This window comes from Lytechinus variegatus, chromosome 11 (genome assembly GCF_018143015.1).
Source record: "Lytechinus variegatus isolate NC3 chromosome 11, Lvar_3.0, whole genome shotgun sequence".
Taxonomy (NCBI): Eukaryota; Metazoa; Echinodermata; class Echinoidea; order Temnopleuroida; family Toxopneustidae; genus Lytechinus; species Lytechinus variegatus.
In genome coordinates, this window is record NC_054750.1 from 1,355,719 (window position 1) to 1,373,062 (window position 17,344).

Genomic DNA, 17,344 nt, shown 5'->3' on the forward strand with positions numbered 1-17,344 from the left:
AAGGAGAAGGAGAAGAAGAAGAGAAAAAAAGAAGAAGGGAAACGGAAGAGAAGAAGAAGGGGAACGGAGGAGGAGGAGAAGAAGAAAAAGAAAAGGAAAAAGAAAGGAAAAAAAGAAAAAGAAGAAGAATGGAAACGAAGGAGGAGAAGAAGAAGAAGAAGAAAGAAGAGAAGAAGAGGAAAAAGAAGAAGAGGAAGGAGAAGGAGAAGAAGAAGGAGGAGAAGGCATAACAAAAATTAACACGCAACAAGAGCAAAGACAATACTACATGTACAGTGTAAATGGCTGGATCCATAATGACAGTGCATCACAGAATGTTTACATCAGGGAACTGGGAGTTAGATGTACCATGGAGCTATGTACATGTACATATTCTACATGTAAAGTAGAGTATGTGTACACTGTGTACCACATGTAGACATATAAATTTTGTGACCTAATTCAGTAAAGAAAGTTCACTCGAGGTCAAATCTTGAAAACATTGTGGTTAAAATATAAAGCTGTTTTAGGCCACTGTGGTTAGATAAATCACTGATATCTCCCTGCCTCAAGCACAGAGCTATATTAGTTTGCCATGTTGACAATTGTGGTTTTGATAGTCTTTATTCTAGACAGTGTGTTTACATTTTAATACCTGGAGGCTATTTTTTTGTGTGTCACCTGCATACATGTAGCAGAGTGAGTCTATTGGAACCGTTTTTCCAACAGGCCTTCAACATTTAAATCTTTATAACCAAGGTTAAGTTTTTGAAATGTCATCATAACCTTAATAGGAAGTATATATATACATTTATATGGACCCAGTTCACGAAACTTGGACACAAGAGTAATCGATTATTATTGAACATCCTTGAGTTTCAAGTCACAAGACCAAGGACAAAGGTCATTTACATGTAGGGTCAATGAACTTTGTAGACCATGTTAGGGGAATCAACATCGAAATCTTAACCAAGGTGACACTTTTGAAATGTCCTCATAACTGAAAGTTTATGGACCTAGTTCATGAAACTTGGACATACATGTTGTTTATCACTGAACTTTCTGCGTGAGTTTCAGGTCACATGACCAAGGCCATGAAATCTGAAAGGTTGAGGGTCTACAAACTTTGGCCATGTTTAGGTACATGTATAAGTCGAACTGCCATCATAACATTGAAAGTGAAATGGATCATGTACTACTTTCACACCAAGGTACGGTCGCTGGGTACGGTTGCCTTATGGAGACCGTACCGCGATTGGTTGCTCAGTCCGACCTAAGAGGTACAGTATTGCTCGGAATAAAGTTGACAAATTACCGCGCTGTACCGCGTAAGTCGATGTGAGATCGGGTACCGCGCGATTACCACCAGCAAATTCCCATCGGCGTGAGTCGCCAGCCTAGAGAAATTACCGCGGTAATTACCACGAGATTTTTTAATGAAAATCTTGTGTTCTACCGCGGTAATACCGCAGAAGGAGGGACGATCTTATGTTGATAATAAAATATCACCATTTTGACAACTCACATGGCTCGAATTAGCCCTCCTGACTTGCTGCGATGTCTTTCTCGAAATTACGATACAGCAACTTTTGCCGTAAGATGCCGTCTGACGGTCTCCTCGAAACCCAAACAAAAGTGTCATGGCTTGATGTTGAGCTTTGTGCCAGTGCGCAATTTCAATGCACGCTTGTGTCATCGCCCTCAAAATGTCATATCTCTGAACTTATTTGAACGAAAGTCGGGTCGAGTCGAGATCATGTACTTTCTGGGATAAGTAGTAAATAGTTACTTTAGCGACCGATGCAAGCTTGATGGGAAAGCACATCGTACTCCGCAACCGATTGAAATGCAAGACCCCCCCCGATCAGTTGCTGGGTATGGTCTCTGCAACTGTACCCAGCAACTGTACCTTCATAAGTAAAGTAAAGAATAATTAAACATTGAACAACTTGCATGATATTCAGTTCTCATGACCAAGGTTAAAGTGAATTTATAGGGTCAATGAACATAGTATTTTATTAGTATATGAATGGTGTTTTCTTTGTACCGGTAATACAAGTCAGTTGTTTATCAAAGTCAGCGCTGCTTGTTCTATGTTTTTGCATTATAACTTAAAAAACGTATGTAGTATGGTACTACATTTTTAATGTAGGGTCTACTGTACATGTATTGTGTAGGCCTAATGCTTTAATTTTTCTGTACAATTTCATAAATGAAAATTTTGAATTATTAAAAAGGAGTACTATCATTCAAACAACCCTGTCCCACGTCCTGAATTACATAAAATGTTTATGTACTGTATGTATCTCTCTAATAGGCTAGTATGTAACATGTACAGTACAGCTACACACTGCCCAATCATTTCCATAATTAATGAAATTTCAGATGAAAAGTTGTTTTGCCTGGTATCAAGGTGATCTGTTTTTTGAGCTATTTTTAATCCATTGTTGAGCTGATTTATTGACAAAGTAATATGAATGGATGAACTGGTAGCCTTTGTGTGCTTACGCGTGGGATGTATCAATTGCCCCCAAAGTTAATTATAATTTTTTGTATTCTTTTATTAAAAGTGAATTTACGTGCTGTATACGGTGCATGCACTTGTTTGGACATGTACACGTACATGTATATCATCCAAGGCGATCCAAGGCCACGGCCTGCAATGCCCTAGAAATGGCCTTGATGCCCTTCCAAATATTTGTTGACCAACAGAGGCCCAAATAATATTCCCATGTTGCCTGTGGCCTTTACATGTACAGTGTCTTGCAGTTATCAAGTGCGTGCATGCATTCCATTGAAAAGTACATGTACATGCATATTTGATGCCTACATGTAACAGTATTTGGTCTTGGATGTCCCTTAAAGTGAGCACCAACTTCCCTTCCCTTTCAGGTGCCCTTTAAAAAAAGACCTTGCCCCTTTCAATTCCTAATTCGAGCCACGCATGCATGTACATGAACCATTCCACATACATCGTATTGGCTTTGAAGTTTGATGGCGCATTCTTGCAAGCCTTCTTTGTGTACATGTAGGCATATGGTTATCAATGTACAGGAGTATTGTATTATTACTACCTTCAGCCCCAGTTTAAATCAGAATATTTCATTGGAAAGAATCTTCATATTTCATTTGAAAAGAAAATCTTCATATTTTCTGATCACACACTGTTTGGAACGAGAGCACACTGTAATCCTTTTGAGTGTGTGCATGAACATGGTCACGCATTATAATTCATGCGATCGTCGCCAGCGTGGTGTCTTGGAGAACACATGCACGGTTTTGATGGAGAAAAAAATCTGGTCACGGTCACATGGTTTGTTCCGCCACCCCATGAAGTCACATGATCACCATTGCTTTGCCACCTGGCATGGCATGCACTGTAAAGTCACTCATGTCAACCTCGTAAATCATTTAATGCTAATTATCATAATGTTGATCTTTCATTCAGGGCTTCTGCATGTAGATCATTCCGAAAGAAGTACACATGGGCCTACATGTACATGTACATTGAAAAGCAAGCACATGTAATACCTGTATGTGTCTTTATTTGTATGTTTGAATGTACAGCATTTACATATGTTGATAGAAAGTACATCACAATCCAGAGTCCTATTCTATTTTGAATAAAAGTAGGGAGTTGACTGTCGATCATTTCCAGAGCAACACTAATTTGATTTGGGGGGTGATGTATTACCAAACTTTCTTTCTCTTCTGTTTCTAGCGAAAGCCCTTTTTAGCATGATACAAAAAAAAGTTAAAGCAAGATATGTTTATCTAGCACTCCAAAAAAATAAAATAAACATATATATAATTAAAGGCAGAGGAGTGAAAGCATTTTAAAAATTGTGAAAAGGGCTATCACACCTATGTTTTTATCTAATTTGTAGGTCTGCATTTTTTTAATTGATTGATTGAAATAAATTTTGAATTGAATTGAACTCCTTGGCCCTTTCTACCCCACTTTCCACACTTTCCCTCCTTTGTTTTAATACTTAAAGTGTTTAAATTCCAAATATATGATTAATGATTTGAAGCCCTACTACATGTACATGTATATTAAACCTTACTTTCAAGTTTGATTAATTGGCCTTTTCTACCAGGTTTTAAGAGTTTCACCAAGCAATTCTTTACAAATCTGCATTGTATGTTTTTGGCTGATGCTTTGCTTTTAACACTATTCTTGTTTTTGTTTGTTTTAATTCATAATTGAATTTGGCATTCATATTCCTTTTCCATTCTTTTTTACTTCTGCATTTCAGAGAGATCCAGCTCCTTAAGAGGCTCCACCATCCTAACATCATACAACTCGTCGACGTCCTCCAGAATGATGAGAAACAAAAAATATATCCTTTTAATATTGATTTTTTTTAGTTTATTCATAAATCCATTATGTGAAAATCTTTTTAATAAGGCATTTTAATAAACATGATATGAACAGCAAAGCCCCCCAAGAAACCATTATTTTTTTACTTTTTGTAAAATGAAAATAGGATGCCCATGTTAAAATGGAGTGCTATGCTTGTGGTGTTGGTCGTCAGGGAAATAAATGAAAATAAAAGGGTAGGAATAAGTCTTAAGAAGTGATAATAAATGACCATTCTAAAAGTAATGCTGAAAAAGTATGTTTTGATTCATCAAGGAAGAAAGACAAATTACAAAGAGAAAATAAATCTATTCATATGGACTTTTATTTAAACAGAGAACAGTTTCATGTCTGTACACAAGGAGACATGCTCCTTTAATACATTGGTTATGTCAAAAGTAGGGTGCATATCATTTATCTTTATTAACTGTCACTTCATTGTGCCAAGGATCTTCCACAGCAAGTCTGATGGCTAGTTTTGGAAGTTTGTTGTCAAATACAATTACTGAAACATAGACAAGGGTCATACATTCCTATACTTTTGTTTAACAGTGTTGGCAGAATGAAAGTGAAAATGTCATAATCAATTTCCCTTGTAAGGTTTCAATGGGAAATAAACATTTGTCTACTACATTAAGGTTTGGTTTTTATTTCTTGTGTCTTTCAATATATTCAAATTTATAATCTAGAAGATGGTACTTTTCATGTGTGTTGTTATGATGTTCATTACCTTCAAGCGATTGTAAGTCATTTTCCATGATGATTTTGTTCATCTCAAGGTTGGTTATAGCAAGTCAAGGGGATCGTGACATTGGGACAGAATTGATAGTTTTATAAAATTCACAAGAGAAAATGATTGTGACACCAGTGGGTCAATTTCAACAGGTTTGATGTGCTTGTCTACCCTTTTCATATCATTATGCCATGAAATTGATAATGCAAAACTCTTGAAAAAAAGAAGAAAATCTTAAGCATAATGCTGAAAATTTCATCAAATTTTATTATGTATTAAAGAACTTGAAGCCTTTTGAAAACTTATTTTTCACAAAAGAGATACATTTGTAAAAGACAGTGCACACAAAATGTTTTATGTATTACATAGGGAGGGTAGGACACTCGTCATACATACATGTAGAATAAATCACAATGACAGTTCCACATGTTCAGGGTTTAATCAAACTTTGTCTCATAATTATAACCAATTATCTGCCCATAAAATGGAAATTTGTCTTATTTGTAAACATGATGTTATTGTGGGAAAACTTGATTTAAAAAATTGCAGAAAATTGTAAACATGTTACAACAATAAAATTTACATTTACAAAGTAAACAGTTAATATATGATTACCTATAAGTATCTTTTATACCAGTATCTTATCAAGATACAAAAGGTACTAATTGATCATAATGATTTTTTGGGATTTTTGGAAGAATAAATCGTCGCACGCACCACGAACTGTCCTCTCTGCACACTTCGATGCGAAAGTTACTTTTGCAGAAAACGCATTTAAAGAAAAGTTTTTTTTTAAACCAGCAATAAGTGCACCTACAAGGAGAGCAAATTATTTACTTGTACCAGTGTCTTCGTTAAAGTTCAGGTTCCAAAGTTTCATCCCGTATCTTTATATTTCCTTGAAGTTAATAATTTACGCCACAGTGGGCAACGTAACAGAGAGGACGGTTCATGGAATAGATACAGTGTGCTTAACTTTCACATCGAAGTGCGCAGAGAGGACGGTTCGTGGTGCGTGCGACGATATGATTACTTCTATAACATCAGTATTAAAAAGGTGCTTATTGATTGCAATGATTTTGGGGGATTTTTTGAAGAATAATTGGAAGAATGAATGATATATGGGGAAAATGCATGGTATCTTTTGTCGAATCAAGGTATAATATTTTTGGAATTTTCCTTGACTTTTCACACGTATCTCTTTATGGAGTATTGTGTAAGTGGACTACAGGATATGTTGGATGCTGCAGAGTGCAAGAAGTTCCCCATCTGGCAGGCTCATAAGTAAGATCATTTTTCAATTCAATCTATTAATCATTTCTTCTTTCTTTTTTCTATGTATGTATTCTGTTTTTTTTATGGTGTTTTTCATACATTAATTTTTTGTATGGCTGATTCTGTATTAGAATTGAACACAGATTTTTTTCATTCAAGTATTAAAGTTTAATGGTATTTTTATTATACATGTGTAACTGTTATGCAATATTTTGGGTCACTAAATAAATCAAAAGCAAATCAAAACGTACTGTATAGACATGGTCTGCCTGTTCAAGTTCTATTTGAAATGCATTTTGATAAATTATGAAAATGGAATTAGTTATTTTTGATAAAAATATAATTGAATAATATTAATGGGTTTCAGGTGTAATTGCAATTTGTCTCCTTTATGATAACAGTATTTCATTCAGTCCGTAAAGAGTTTTGGTGTTCAAACAGAAATTTCAATAAATGTACTGAAGACAGATTCTTTGCACATTTTCTAGGCAGTCTGCCCAAAGTGGAAATGTGGAAAATTGTTATTCTCATCAGAGTATATTGACCAATTATTCATTTAATACTTGGCAACCAGCATTCCATTGTTCAGTAATCCCTCTGCTCATTACTGGTGAAACAGAAATACTGTATCTAGCATGAGCCTTCTCTCGGCTCTTTCATGCCAGTCTTCTCAGCATCAATTATTCAGGAGAGAATTTGCTTGTAGGATGATAAGGATGAAAATATCATTGCTTGTACGATAATGTTATGTGATGTTTCTGGTGGACTTTTAATTCAAATTGAATTATTTTGGAGAGTCTAATTAAAGATGTGAATGTCTATTGTTGTACAACGCCTACTTAGCTTGTTGTACGCGATCAAATGGGAGGCTGAATGTCACACATTCGTACCGTTGCACACAAGACGTAACATCCAAAATGTACCGTCCAAAATGTACCATTGCACGGCTTTAGGAGGTGACGTCACAATGCGATTTCATTGAATAAGGTAACAATGCGCGTACAGCACGCTGGCTAAATGCGCATGCTGTCCAAGATCATGTGCGCTTGTGGGCCCGGCTTGTGGGATTTTGCTTTTTGCTTTCAATATTTTTGCTCCCTTTTCATAGATTACTGGAGGGAAAAACTCTTGTGTTTTTTCATATTTTCGCTAGATTCCGAGGCGTTGTACAACACAAATAGCGAATATTCTTATTCGTGCAATGGTGCGAGATTTCGCATTCGGTGAAAGAAAGAAACGCTCTATTCAACTCGGCTAACGCCTCGTTGAATAGAGCATCTTTCTTTCACCTCATGCGAAATCTCGCACCATCGCACTCATGCCTATTCGCTATTTGTATACTGTCTAATTTTGGGATGAGAACTATGACATCATCATGTGACCTGTCAAACTACTGGTTGTGATTCTTACAAATCAAATGAAGATGTGCATGTCAAATTATTTTCCAATTTTTGATTTGGGGTCGAGAGCCTCATAAAATACATACATGTTTAAATGCTTGAATGACCTGATGTGACGTGTCCACCAACCAAGATTATTGATAATATGTCCATGGATTTATTAAGAAAAAATGAAAAGATACTGATTCAAAAACCTATTGCATCATTTCTTTATATCGCTCACTATTTGGTTGCTTCTGTTTGAGGGCATTGCTCTTGTGTTTAAATTCACTCATTCAAATTGTATCATTAGAGCGAAGCTCAGCAGAGCACATGAAAGCAGCATTTTTCATGCAACAAGTATTATAAATGTGGTCTCTAAAGCTAGAGTGATCCGCTCATTAATTTGATTAGGTTTGGCTCACAGACTTGGTTCGTGCAGTGGCTCCCTTGATATATTACTCTAGCCTTACTCAAGGGATTCGAGGGAAATCAATCAGTGGTAATGGGGAAGCGATAGCCTCCTTCCCAGAGTTAATATGCTATTTCTACCCTATATTTCCGTGTTCACCGAATAGTGTTTTAAATGGAAGCAAAAACAATAAGTAAATTTCCTGAAAAAAAAATCAAATATTTCTATCTGCCATTACACTGGCATCAATAGAATACAATGCCTTGCCTGACATAGCAAGATGAGTGCTGATTTATCACATTTGGTCTTGGAGAAGTGTACTGAAATGAAATTAAAATCATTACTAAAATTTTCCTTATCATTTGCTTCCTATTGCAAATTATGGCAGTGCTATCTGGGCCAGTTTGTTTCCAGCGCTCTGTGGGATTTTCCTGATTAAAACATGTGATCTGATATCAGTATGGTTTGCCAAGCGCTGGCAGATAAAAGGTTCAAATAATGAAATAGGTTTCAGGCTGCGCGATGGGGGAGATAGAAAAACAATGACTTTAATACATTAATTATGATATGGAAGAAAAGCTTGGTCATCATTTGATATTGCATCAGAAAATATGAGCAACATGATAGAGATAGTACCCTCAGAATTACTGTTGTTAAATGTTAACAGTCACTCATGATTAATTTCACTATATATATTTCACTCAATCACTGCGGTTGAAATTATGTTCTATTTAAAGGACTAGTCCACCCCAACAGAAAGTTATATATTAATAAAAAGAGACAAATCCAACAAGCATAACATTGAAAATTTTATCACAGTCGGATGTACATGTTTGAAATAGGAAAGTTACATGTACAGTGTATGACATTTTAAAGTTCCGCTTGATTTTACAAAACAGTTAGGCCTATATGCACATACTGGTTGATATGAAAATGAGAGAATTGTAGCCCCCCCCCCAAAAAAAAAGAAAGATTCTTTCATTATATTCTTCCAGTTTGTTCTTCGCTGGGAGAACTATCAAGTGGATGAGAAAAAAAAATGTTTCCATAATATTTAAGGATGGTTAAGAGTCTTTGAATGTCCCGTTCGTAACACGTTTTCTTGGACTTGCCTACATGTACACATTCTGATATGAATATTCAATATTGTGTTGATAAATCTCATTCATTTCCAGTTATTTCAGTCAGCTAGTTGATGGGTTAGAGTACCTGCACAGCCAGCATGTGGTCCATAAAGACATCAAGCCTAGCAATCTTCTTCTTACCACCGCCGGCATTCTCAAGATATCAGACTTTGGTGTGGCAGAGGTGAGTCACTCCATCTCATTCATCATGAAGGGCTTTTTTCAATAGAAAAATATATTTATATGCATTTTGGCATATGTCATGAAATTGTACACTAAGGAGACAAGTTTTATCCATACTGATTTATGGCGAGAGAGACCATTTTTTTTGCTGACCATGGTCTTGTCACAGAACTGCCACATTGTAAAATACAATAAATTGTACAATTAAACCATCAAAGAAAAGCAAAGGTGTGGGGGGAGGGAGGGGGCTTCCTCCCTCCAGACCACTGCCACTTGAGGGCAAACAAAGACGAAGGCTTTGCTTAACATCTAATGCCCTCTTAGTTCTGTAACTTGTATACTTTGTCTGTTTGGAGGAGCATGTACAGCACAGTGAAATGGGCAATAATAGGGTTAAAGGAAAGTATACACTTTGTTGAACATTGGAAATTAAAATATTTCTGTTATCAAAATGAAGGGTTTTATCTTTTCCTCATGTCTAATCAACGCTGCCTGGAATGTATTCAAATATTAATGAAGCAGACACTGGAGTTGATATTTTGAACAAGATTTCTTGTGTAAAATGAATTTCAGTAGTATTTGTTTATTGCACTCTTTTGAGAGAAGTATTAAAAACAAAGTAGAAATGTCACAGGAAGAAGAAGGTTGAGGGGGAGAATAGGAAGATTGGGGGAGTTGAGGTCATAAAAAAAATAGGGAAAAGAAGGAAATGGGGGAGGAGAAATTAAATTTCAAAAACAGGAAGGGAAATAAGGTAGGTCAGAGGATGCAGGAAGTGAGGGAAAGTGACTTTAAAATATAGAAATAAAGATTATTTTTTTGTTCTGTAGATTTCTAATTTTCTTCATTTGGAAGAATAAGAAGATTGAGGGGGAGAATAGGAAGAAGAATGGGGCATTGAGATCATAAAAAAGAGGAAAATTAGGAAGTGGGGGAAGTTATGATATTTTGTTTTCTGTAGATTTCTCATTTTGTAATTAATTCACCGATGGCCTTCAAAATTCAGTTATTGTCTTAAAAAAGAATAGTATCTCCAGTGTATTGTAGTGGGCATGAGAGTGTAGGTAAATATGAATTGCAAAAGAAAAAAAACTAGAATTTAATTCGTCATGCGGACGAATTAGGTGGTCTGTCATGATTTGTCATTCAGTGTCGGCTGATGTATGAAATAAATCATTTAGATATCATTGATAATCTTGATCGTAGACATCCTAAGAATAAGTTTTGACCATTACTAAATGTGATTATTGATGTGGTGATGACAATCGTCAGACATACATTTTCAAACAGATACATACAAGATAGATGATTATACCTCACGGATCAACACGGCAATGCCGGCATGATCCGGGGAGGTCCGGGATAGTTTTGCCCCAGATGACTGTGAACACGGCATCAACACGGCAGCTTCACACGGATCTACACGGATCATGCCGGCAGAGCACGTCGTCAACACGGACCAATACGTCAGCAACACGGACCTACACGTCAGCTACACGGACCACCACGTCAGCAACACGGACCTACACGTCAGCAATACGGACGAACACGTCAAATGCGTTATCCATTGAGCTAGCATATTCCCCATAGAGATTACACGTAAGCAAATTTGAGAATTACAATTCCAATTTTGCAAACGAAATACGGGCATGATCCCGGCATCTGATCAAAAAATGGAGGGCATATTTTCGAAAGCTTAGAATCTCGGCTACAACATACTAAAAGCTCAGGGAAAACGGACAAGAAACAATGGAGATATAGCTCACGAAATAGAGGAATGTCGAATCTAGTTTTGAGAAAAGGTCATGTCCCATAGAGATTACACGCAAAATACATGTGATATGAAAAAAGTAATTATAATCTGTTTTATCTTGCTAAATTTAAACTTTTATACCTTTAAATTATCATAAAGGATCATGAAAGAAGCGGCAAAAAGAAAAAAAAAGTGAAAAAAAAATCATGTTGTTCACCCCAGGACTCGAACCCGCGCCCTTTAGAAAGCAGTCAAAGCCACGATATTCCCCATAGAGAATACACGTAAGCAATTTTGAGAATTACAATTCCAATTTTGCAAGCGGAATACGGGCATGATTCCGGCATCTGATCAAAAAATGAAGGGCACATTCCGAAAGTTTAGAATCTCGGCTACAACATACTAAAAGCTCAGGGAAAACTGACAAGAAAAAATGGAGATATGGCTCACGAAATAGAGGAATGTCGAATCTAGTTTTGAGAAAAGGTCATGTCCCATAGAGATTACACGCAAAATACATGTGATATGAAAAAAAGTAATTATAATCTGTTTTATCTTGCTAAATTTAAACTTTTATACCTTTAAATTATCATAAAGGATCATGTAAGAAGTGGCAAAAAGAAAAAAAAGTGAAAAAAAAAATCATGTTGTTCACCCCAGGACTCGAACCCGCGCCCTTTAGAAAGCAGTCAAAGCCACGATATTCCCCATAGAGAATACACGTAAGCAATTTTGAGAATTACAAGTCCAATTTTGCAAGTGAAATACGGGCATGATCCCGGCATCTGATCAAAAAATGAAGGGCACACTTGCGAAAGCTTAGAATCTCAGCTACAACATACTAAAAGCTTAAAGAGAACTGACAAGAAAAAATGGAGATATGGCTCACGAAAAAGCGGAATGTCGAATCTAGTTTTGAGAAAAAGTCATGTCCCATAGAGATTACACGCAAAATGAGGAAAAATTACATGCCTCTGTTCATTGCTGTTTTACGCAATGATGCGTTTCTCAAAATGAAAATTCATGACAATTAATGAGAAAGAGTACATTCTAAACTACAACATATCGAAATCTGGGCGAAAAATGATCTATATTTGAGAAGTTACAACCAAATTTGCATAAATTTGATGACGTCATTTTTGAAAAAATGAAATTTTTAGTTTAGGCGCCATTTTGATGACGTCACGATATAATTTAGGGATAATGGTGACATGAAATCAAATCTAAAACTCATACTCTATCGATATATGAAAAAAAAATTGGGGGTCAACGGACTATTTAAAGAGCTACAGTGAATTTTCAATAGGCATGTTTTTGCCCATATATGGCCTATAGTGAGAGCTCGCGCGCACACGTGCTGCAGATTTTAACGGGTGTTAATTTCGTCATTAATGGTCGTAGAAGGTTGATCAAGGTATCGAATTGTTCAGAATTTTATTATCAATGCAATGATGTAAAAAAAACGGTGTTTCTGCGTTGCGTTAAGGTGTTACGCGCGGAAACGCGCACGCATGCGTGCGCGCGCGCAAATTCTTGAAATGCTTAGAATGACCTAAAACGTACTCTCGTTTGGTCAAAAAGTGATTTTGAGCATTTTTAAATTTTGACGCGCGCGTATGCGCGCGTCGTGACCTCCAGGTGACCTTTGATGACATGACCTGATGACCCTTGACCTGAAGTTGATGTGATGTAAATTTGATTGATTTTTGATAATTGATAATGGAGATGTGATTGATAATGTGATTTTACAAAATGGCGCCTAGATGACGTCATCATGACCTGATGACCTTGAAAAGCTTCACTGCACGTGTCCATGACAGATCCTATAGATGACATGAAATTCAATGAAATTGAGCAAGTCCATTTTGAGATAACTTGGCGACAAGAAAAATCCGTAAAAATAAATAAAGAAAATTCTGACGAAATTAAGAGGTGATCTGTCATAGACAGACCACCTAATGAAAAAAAAATCATCTTTTCTACCCCAGGAATCGAACCTCCGCCCTCGAGAAAGCAAGTCAAATGCGTTATCCATTGAGCCACGATATTCCCCATAGAGATTACACGTAAGCAATTTTGAAAATTACAATTCCAATTTTGCAAGTGAAATACGGGCATGATCCCGGCATCTGATCCAAAAATGAAGGGCACACTTCCGATAGCCCAGAATCTCAGCTACAACATGTTACAAGCTCAAGGAAAGCTGACAAGAAAAAATGGAGATATGGCTCACGAAATAGAGAAATGTCGAATCGAGTTTTGGGAAAAAGTCATGTCCCATAGAGATTACACGCAAAATGAGGAAAAATGACATGCCTCTTTTCATCGCTGTTTTACGCAATGATGCGTTCCTCAAAACGAATATTCATGTAACTGAGTAGAAAGAGTACCTTCTAAACTACAACATATCGAAATCTGGGCGAAAAATGATTTATATTCGAGAAGTTACAGCCAAATTTGCATAAATTTGATGACGTCATTTTTGAATAAATGAAATTTTTAGTTTGGGCGCCTATTTGATGACGTCACGAGATAATTTAGGGACAATGGTGACATGAAATCAAATTTACAACTCATAATCTATCGATATATGAAAAAAAAATTGGGGGTCAACGGACTATTTAAAGAGCTACAGTGAATTTGCAATAGGCATGTTTTTGCCCATATATGGCCTATAGTGAGAGCTCGCGCGCACACGTGCTGCAAAGTTTAACGGGTGTTAATTTCGTTATTAATGGTTGTAGAAGGTTGATCAAGGTATCAAATTGCTCAGAATTTTATTAGCAATGCAATGATATTAAAAGAAACGGTTTTTCTGCGTTGCATTAAGGTGTAATGCGCGGAAACGCGCGCGCATATGTGCGCGCGCGCAAATTTTTGAAATGCTTAAAATGACCTGAAACGTACCCAAAAAATTTTATAGGTCATTTGGACGATTTTTTTACCTTTGACGCGCGCGTACGCGCGCGTCATGACCTCTACATGACCTTTGATGACATTGGCATTTGACCCCTGACATGAAGTTAATGTCATGTAAATATTGTTAATTTTTGATAATTGATAATGAAGATATGATCAAATGAAGAATTTTACAAAATGGCGCGTAGATGACGTCATCATGACCATATGACCTTGAAAAGCTTATTTTGCCGTCTCTATGATAGATTCTATATATGACAAAAAAATCAGCAAAATTGATTCAGCCAATTTCGAGAAAAGTTGGCGACAAAAAATAGGTACAATGAATAAAGATAGGAAGAAAGAAATAAAGAAAATTCTGACGAAATCAATAGGTGGTCTGTCTATGACAGATCACCTAATGATTATATGGATGACTGCTAACCAAACAGGATGTACTCATTATCCTGAGCTTCTCTTGTTATTAAACTCTAAAGGGTGACTGACCTTGAAAAGTGGGTAAAACAGCAAATTTGAGCAAACAACCGTTGTTTAAGATTAAAGCGGTTAGAGGAAATATCCCATTGATGAGAATCACACATGTTAATACATGTATGAGCTTGAACATGAACTTGTTGTGTGTCTAGAATGCAGGATAGATAGAAGCAAATATGTTTGGTGTAAATTCTTTATTTTGATTAATTTCTTTCAAATGTAACTTAAGTTGATGTCATTTCGCTAATCATTCATTTTTAAGAAGAAAAATATACTATGTACATTAATTCATACTAATAAATACCAGTTGGTGATTACTTCAAAATGACTCTATATTAATTTCTACCTTCATGCATCAAATCAGAAATCAATTTCACTTGTCAATTTTTTTTCCTCTGAAAATTAAGTGTTGTCTTCTTTAACAGGCTTGTAATTCTAAAAAAAAAATGTCTTTGATAAATTCCCTTTGGTCTGTCTGGTTGTAGAATCTTTTTACTCTGCAATTTCCCTTGGATTTCCCTCTAACCAATATCCACTTTTCTTTTTGCCATCTCACGGGGGAGGGGGCACATTTTTCTGAGTAAAAATTTGACAAAAAAAGGCCTGCACTTTCAGGGCGGGGGGACACTTCTGTTTTAATGGCATTTTCACATTACAAATGTTGATTTTGCTTCTCAAAATGGGTGGCACGGGCCGGCCGTGCCCCCTCCCCCTCCCCCTGGATCCACCAGTGGTGATACATGTACAGCATAAAGTTCACTTTTACCCTTTTTACACGCGCTAAAATTTCCTTAACCCCGTACTATACAATGTGTGGGGCTAAATTGGCATTTAGCCCCACCTATAGTACGGGGTTAAGCTTAGCCCACTTTCTTTTTACACAGCATTTTTGCAAAGTGGGCTAACCCACCTTTAGTACGGGATTATTTGGCCCTGCAAAAAAGCAGGGTTATCCCAGCAATTGCGGTGCTAAGAGCGATAGTACGGGGTTAAGATCGCTAGTGTAAAACGAAAGTGGGCTAACCTTAACCCCGTATTATACATGTAGGTGGGGCTAAATTACAATTTAGCCCCACCTATAGTACGGGGTTAAGGAAATTTTAGTGTGTGTAAAAAGTGTACGAGTGAAGTACTTGTACTACGAATGATCGACAAATGTATTTAAAGCATGAGCTACCACTAGTCCGGGGTTAGCGAATTTCGTGTGTGAAAAGCAAGCATTCCTTATCTGGGGTTAGCAATAACAATTTGGCATGTGTGAAAAGGAAAAAAAATAGTATGGGGTTAAGGATAGTACGGGGTTAGCGATAGTCCGGGGCTAAGAAAATCCTGTGTAAAAAGGGTACTTCAGTATTTCAATCTTGCCTGTTTTATTGTGTTTTGTATGAACATTCAGTCGGCTTTTTTTAACATCTTAAATGAGGAGTGATTGCTATTCTGTGAATCTCTATATCTTCCTTGAGCCTTCTTTCTAGCCTTGTGATTGTACAGCTGCCTTTGTTGAGATCCTCTCTTCTACAAATTGCTGACATTTTCAGCAATTATGGCGGATGACCTCCGCTGGTTGCTAAGGAGTAAAATGGAGATGCTTGATATGATGAGGGAGAAAAGTGATTGTTAATAGCTGCCTCTTAACTCCATAGAAATGAGATGACTTAAGGTGACTGCACACCATACGATTGGTTTGCGACCCAATTTCAGAATGAAATGTAGTAGAATTTGAAGCTGATATTGAGACTTGGAATATGTTTTAGATGTAATGTTTTTACATCATCGTACAAATATTTTTTTTTACAAATCTGTGACTATGCTATCATCATTCTTAGAATAAAAGCAAATTTAATATCTAGTCGTAATGACGTCATAGTAGTTGAACGATTGGCTTCAATTTTAAACTAATTTGGCCTCTACTCCAAAATAAAGGTTTGCAATCTTTCAAAATGGTATTCTTTCAATTAATTTTAACCTCAAATGAAATAATATGTTCCATTCACATTTTCAGAAAATGAGCAAAATGCGATTTGTTCCAAAATCGGATCGCAAACAGTCGTAAGGTGTGCGGTGGCCTTTAAAATAGGAATTATTTTCTGATTCTCTTTCATGTTATTTCTAGACTTTCTAGACTTTTTTTAAGAGAGAAAGGGAGAGGAGAGTGAGAGGGAGAGAGAGACCTATGATTCAAAAATTTATTTCTACAACTTCTGAGTCTTTGAAGGATTGCCTTTTCTGTTGTTTCCTTTCTATTTCAAAGCTCATTCTTCCAAATCGAACCAACCTTGTACTTTTCCATGTAGTTTAGAATGGATTAATTAATCTCTGATTTGTATTTGAAATACATGTAGATTTTCTTTTGATATTAAAAGATATTTTCTGCTGCAAATATGTATCTTTGATTACTATTACAAGGGTTTAAGCTTCATTATAAATGTTCATGGAGGGGGTTGCACCCCACCCACCCACACACACACACACACATACATTTACAATGGGAAGGAAAACATTTCAAAATAAATCAAGGCTTTTCGGCTTTGCCAGAGTCAAATGTACATTTCGTGTGTTCACTCGTTAAATGAAGAGCTATCGTTTTAACTGCATCATTAATCACATGTGTATCTGCCATCTAGCTGTTTTTTTTCATGGCGCCTTACCCAGATACAGGAAGCATATAAAGTACATGTATGTTCATGAATATTATCTGTCAGTATGATGATATCAATGATAGATGAAGCTTGATGTTTGTACAATGCGAG

General features: G+C 36.4%; 1 protein-coding gene across 3 annotated transcripts in view; it reads left to right on the forward strand.

Annotated features, from left to right (window-relative positions):
- The window catches only part of LOC121424239 (serine/threonine-protein kinase STK11-like), a 56,532-nt gene that overhangs the window by 15,708 nt on the left and 23,480 nt on the right, over positions 1-17,344 (forward strand). For all 3 annotated transcript variants that reach the window (XM_041619844.1, XM_041619845.1, XM_041619846.1), the window contains exons 2-4: positions 4,239-4,322; positions 6,270-6,359; positions 9,317-9,449. In XM_041619844.1, the coding sequence (XP_041475778.1) occupies positions 4,239-4,322; positions 6,270-6,359; positions 9,317-9,449 (307 nt within the window). The remainder of the gene's footprint in view (positions 1-4,238; positions 4,323-6,269; positions 6,360-9,316; positions 9,450-17,344) is intronic.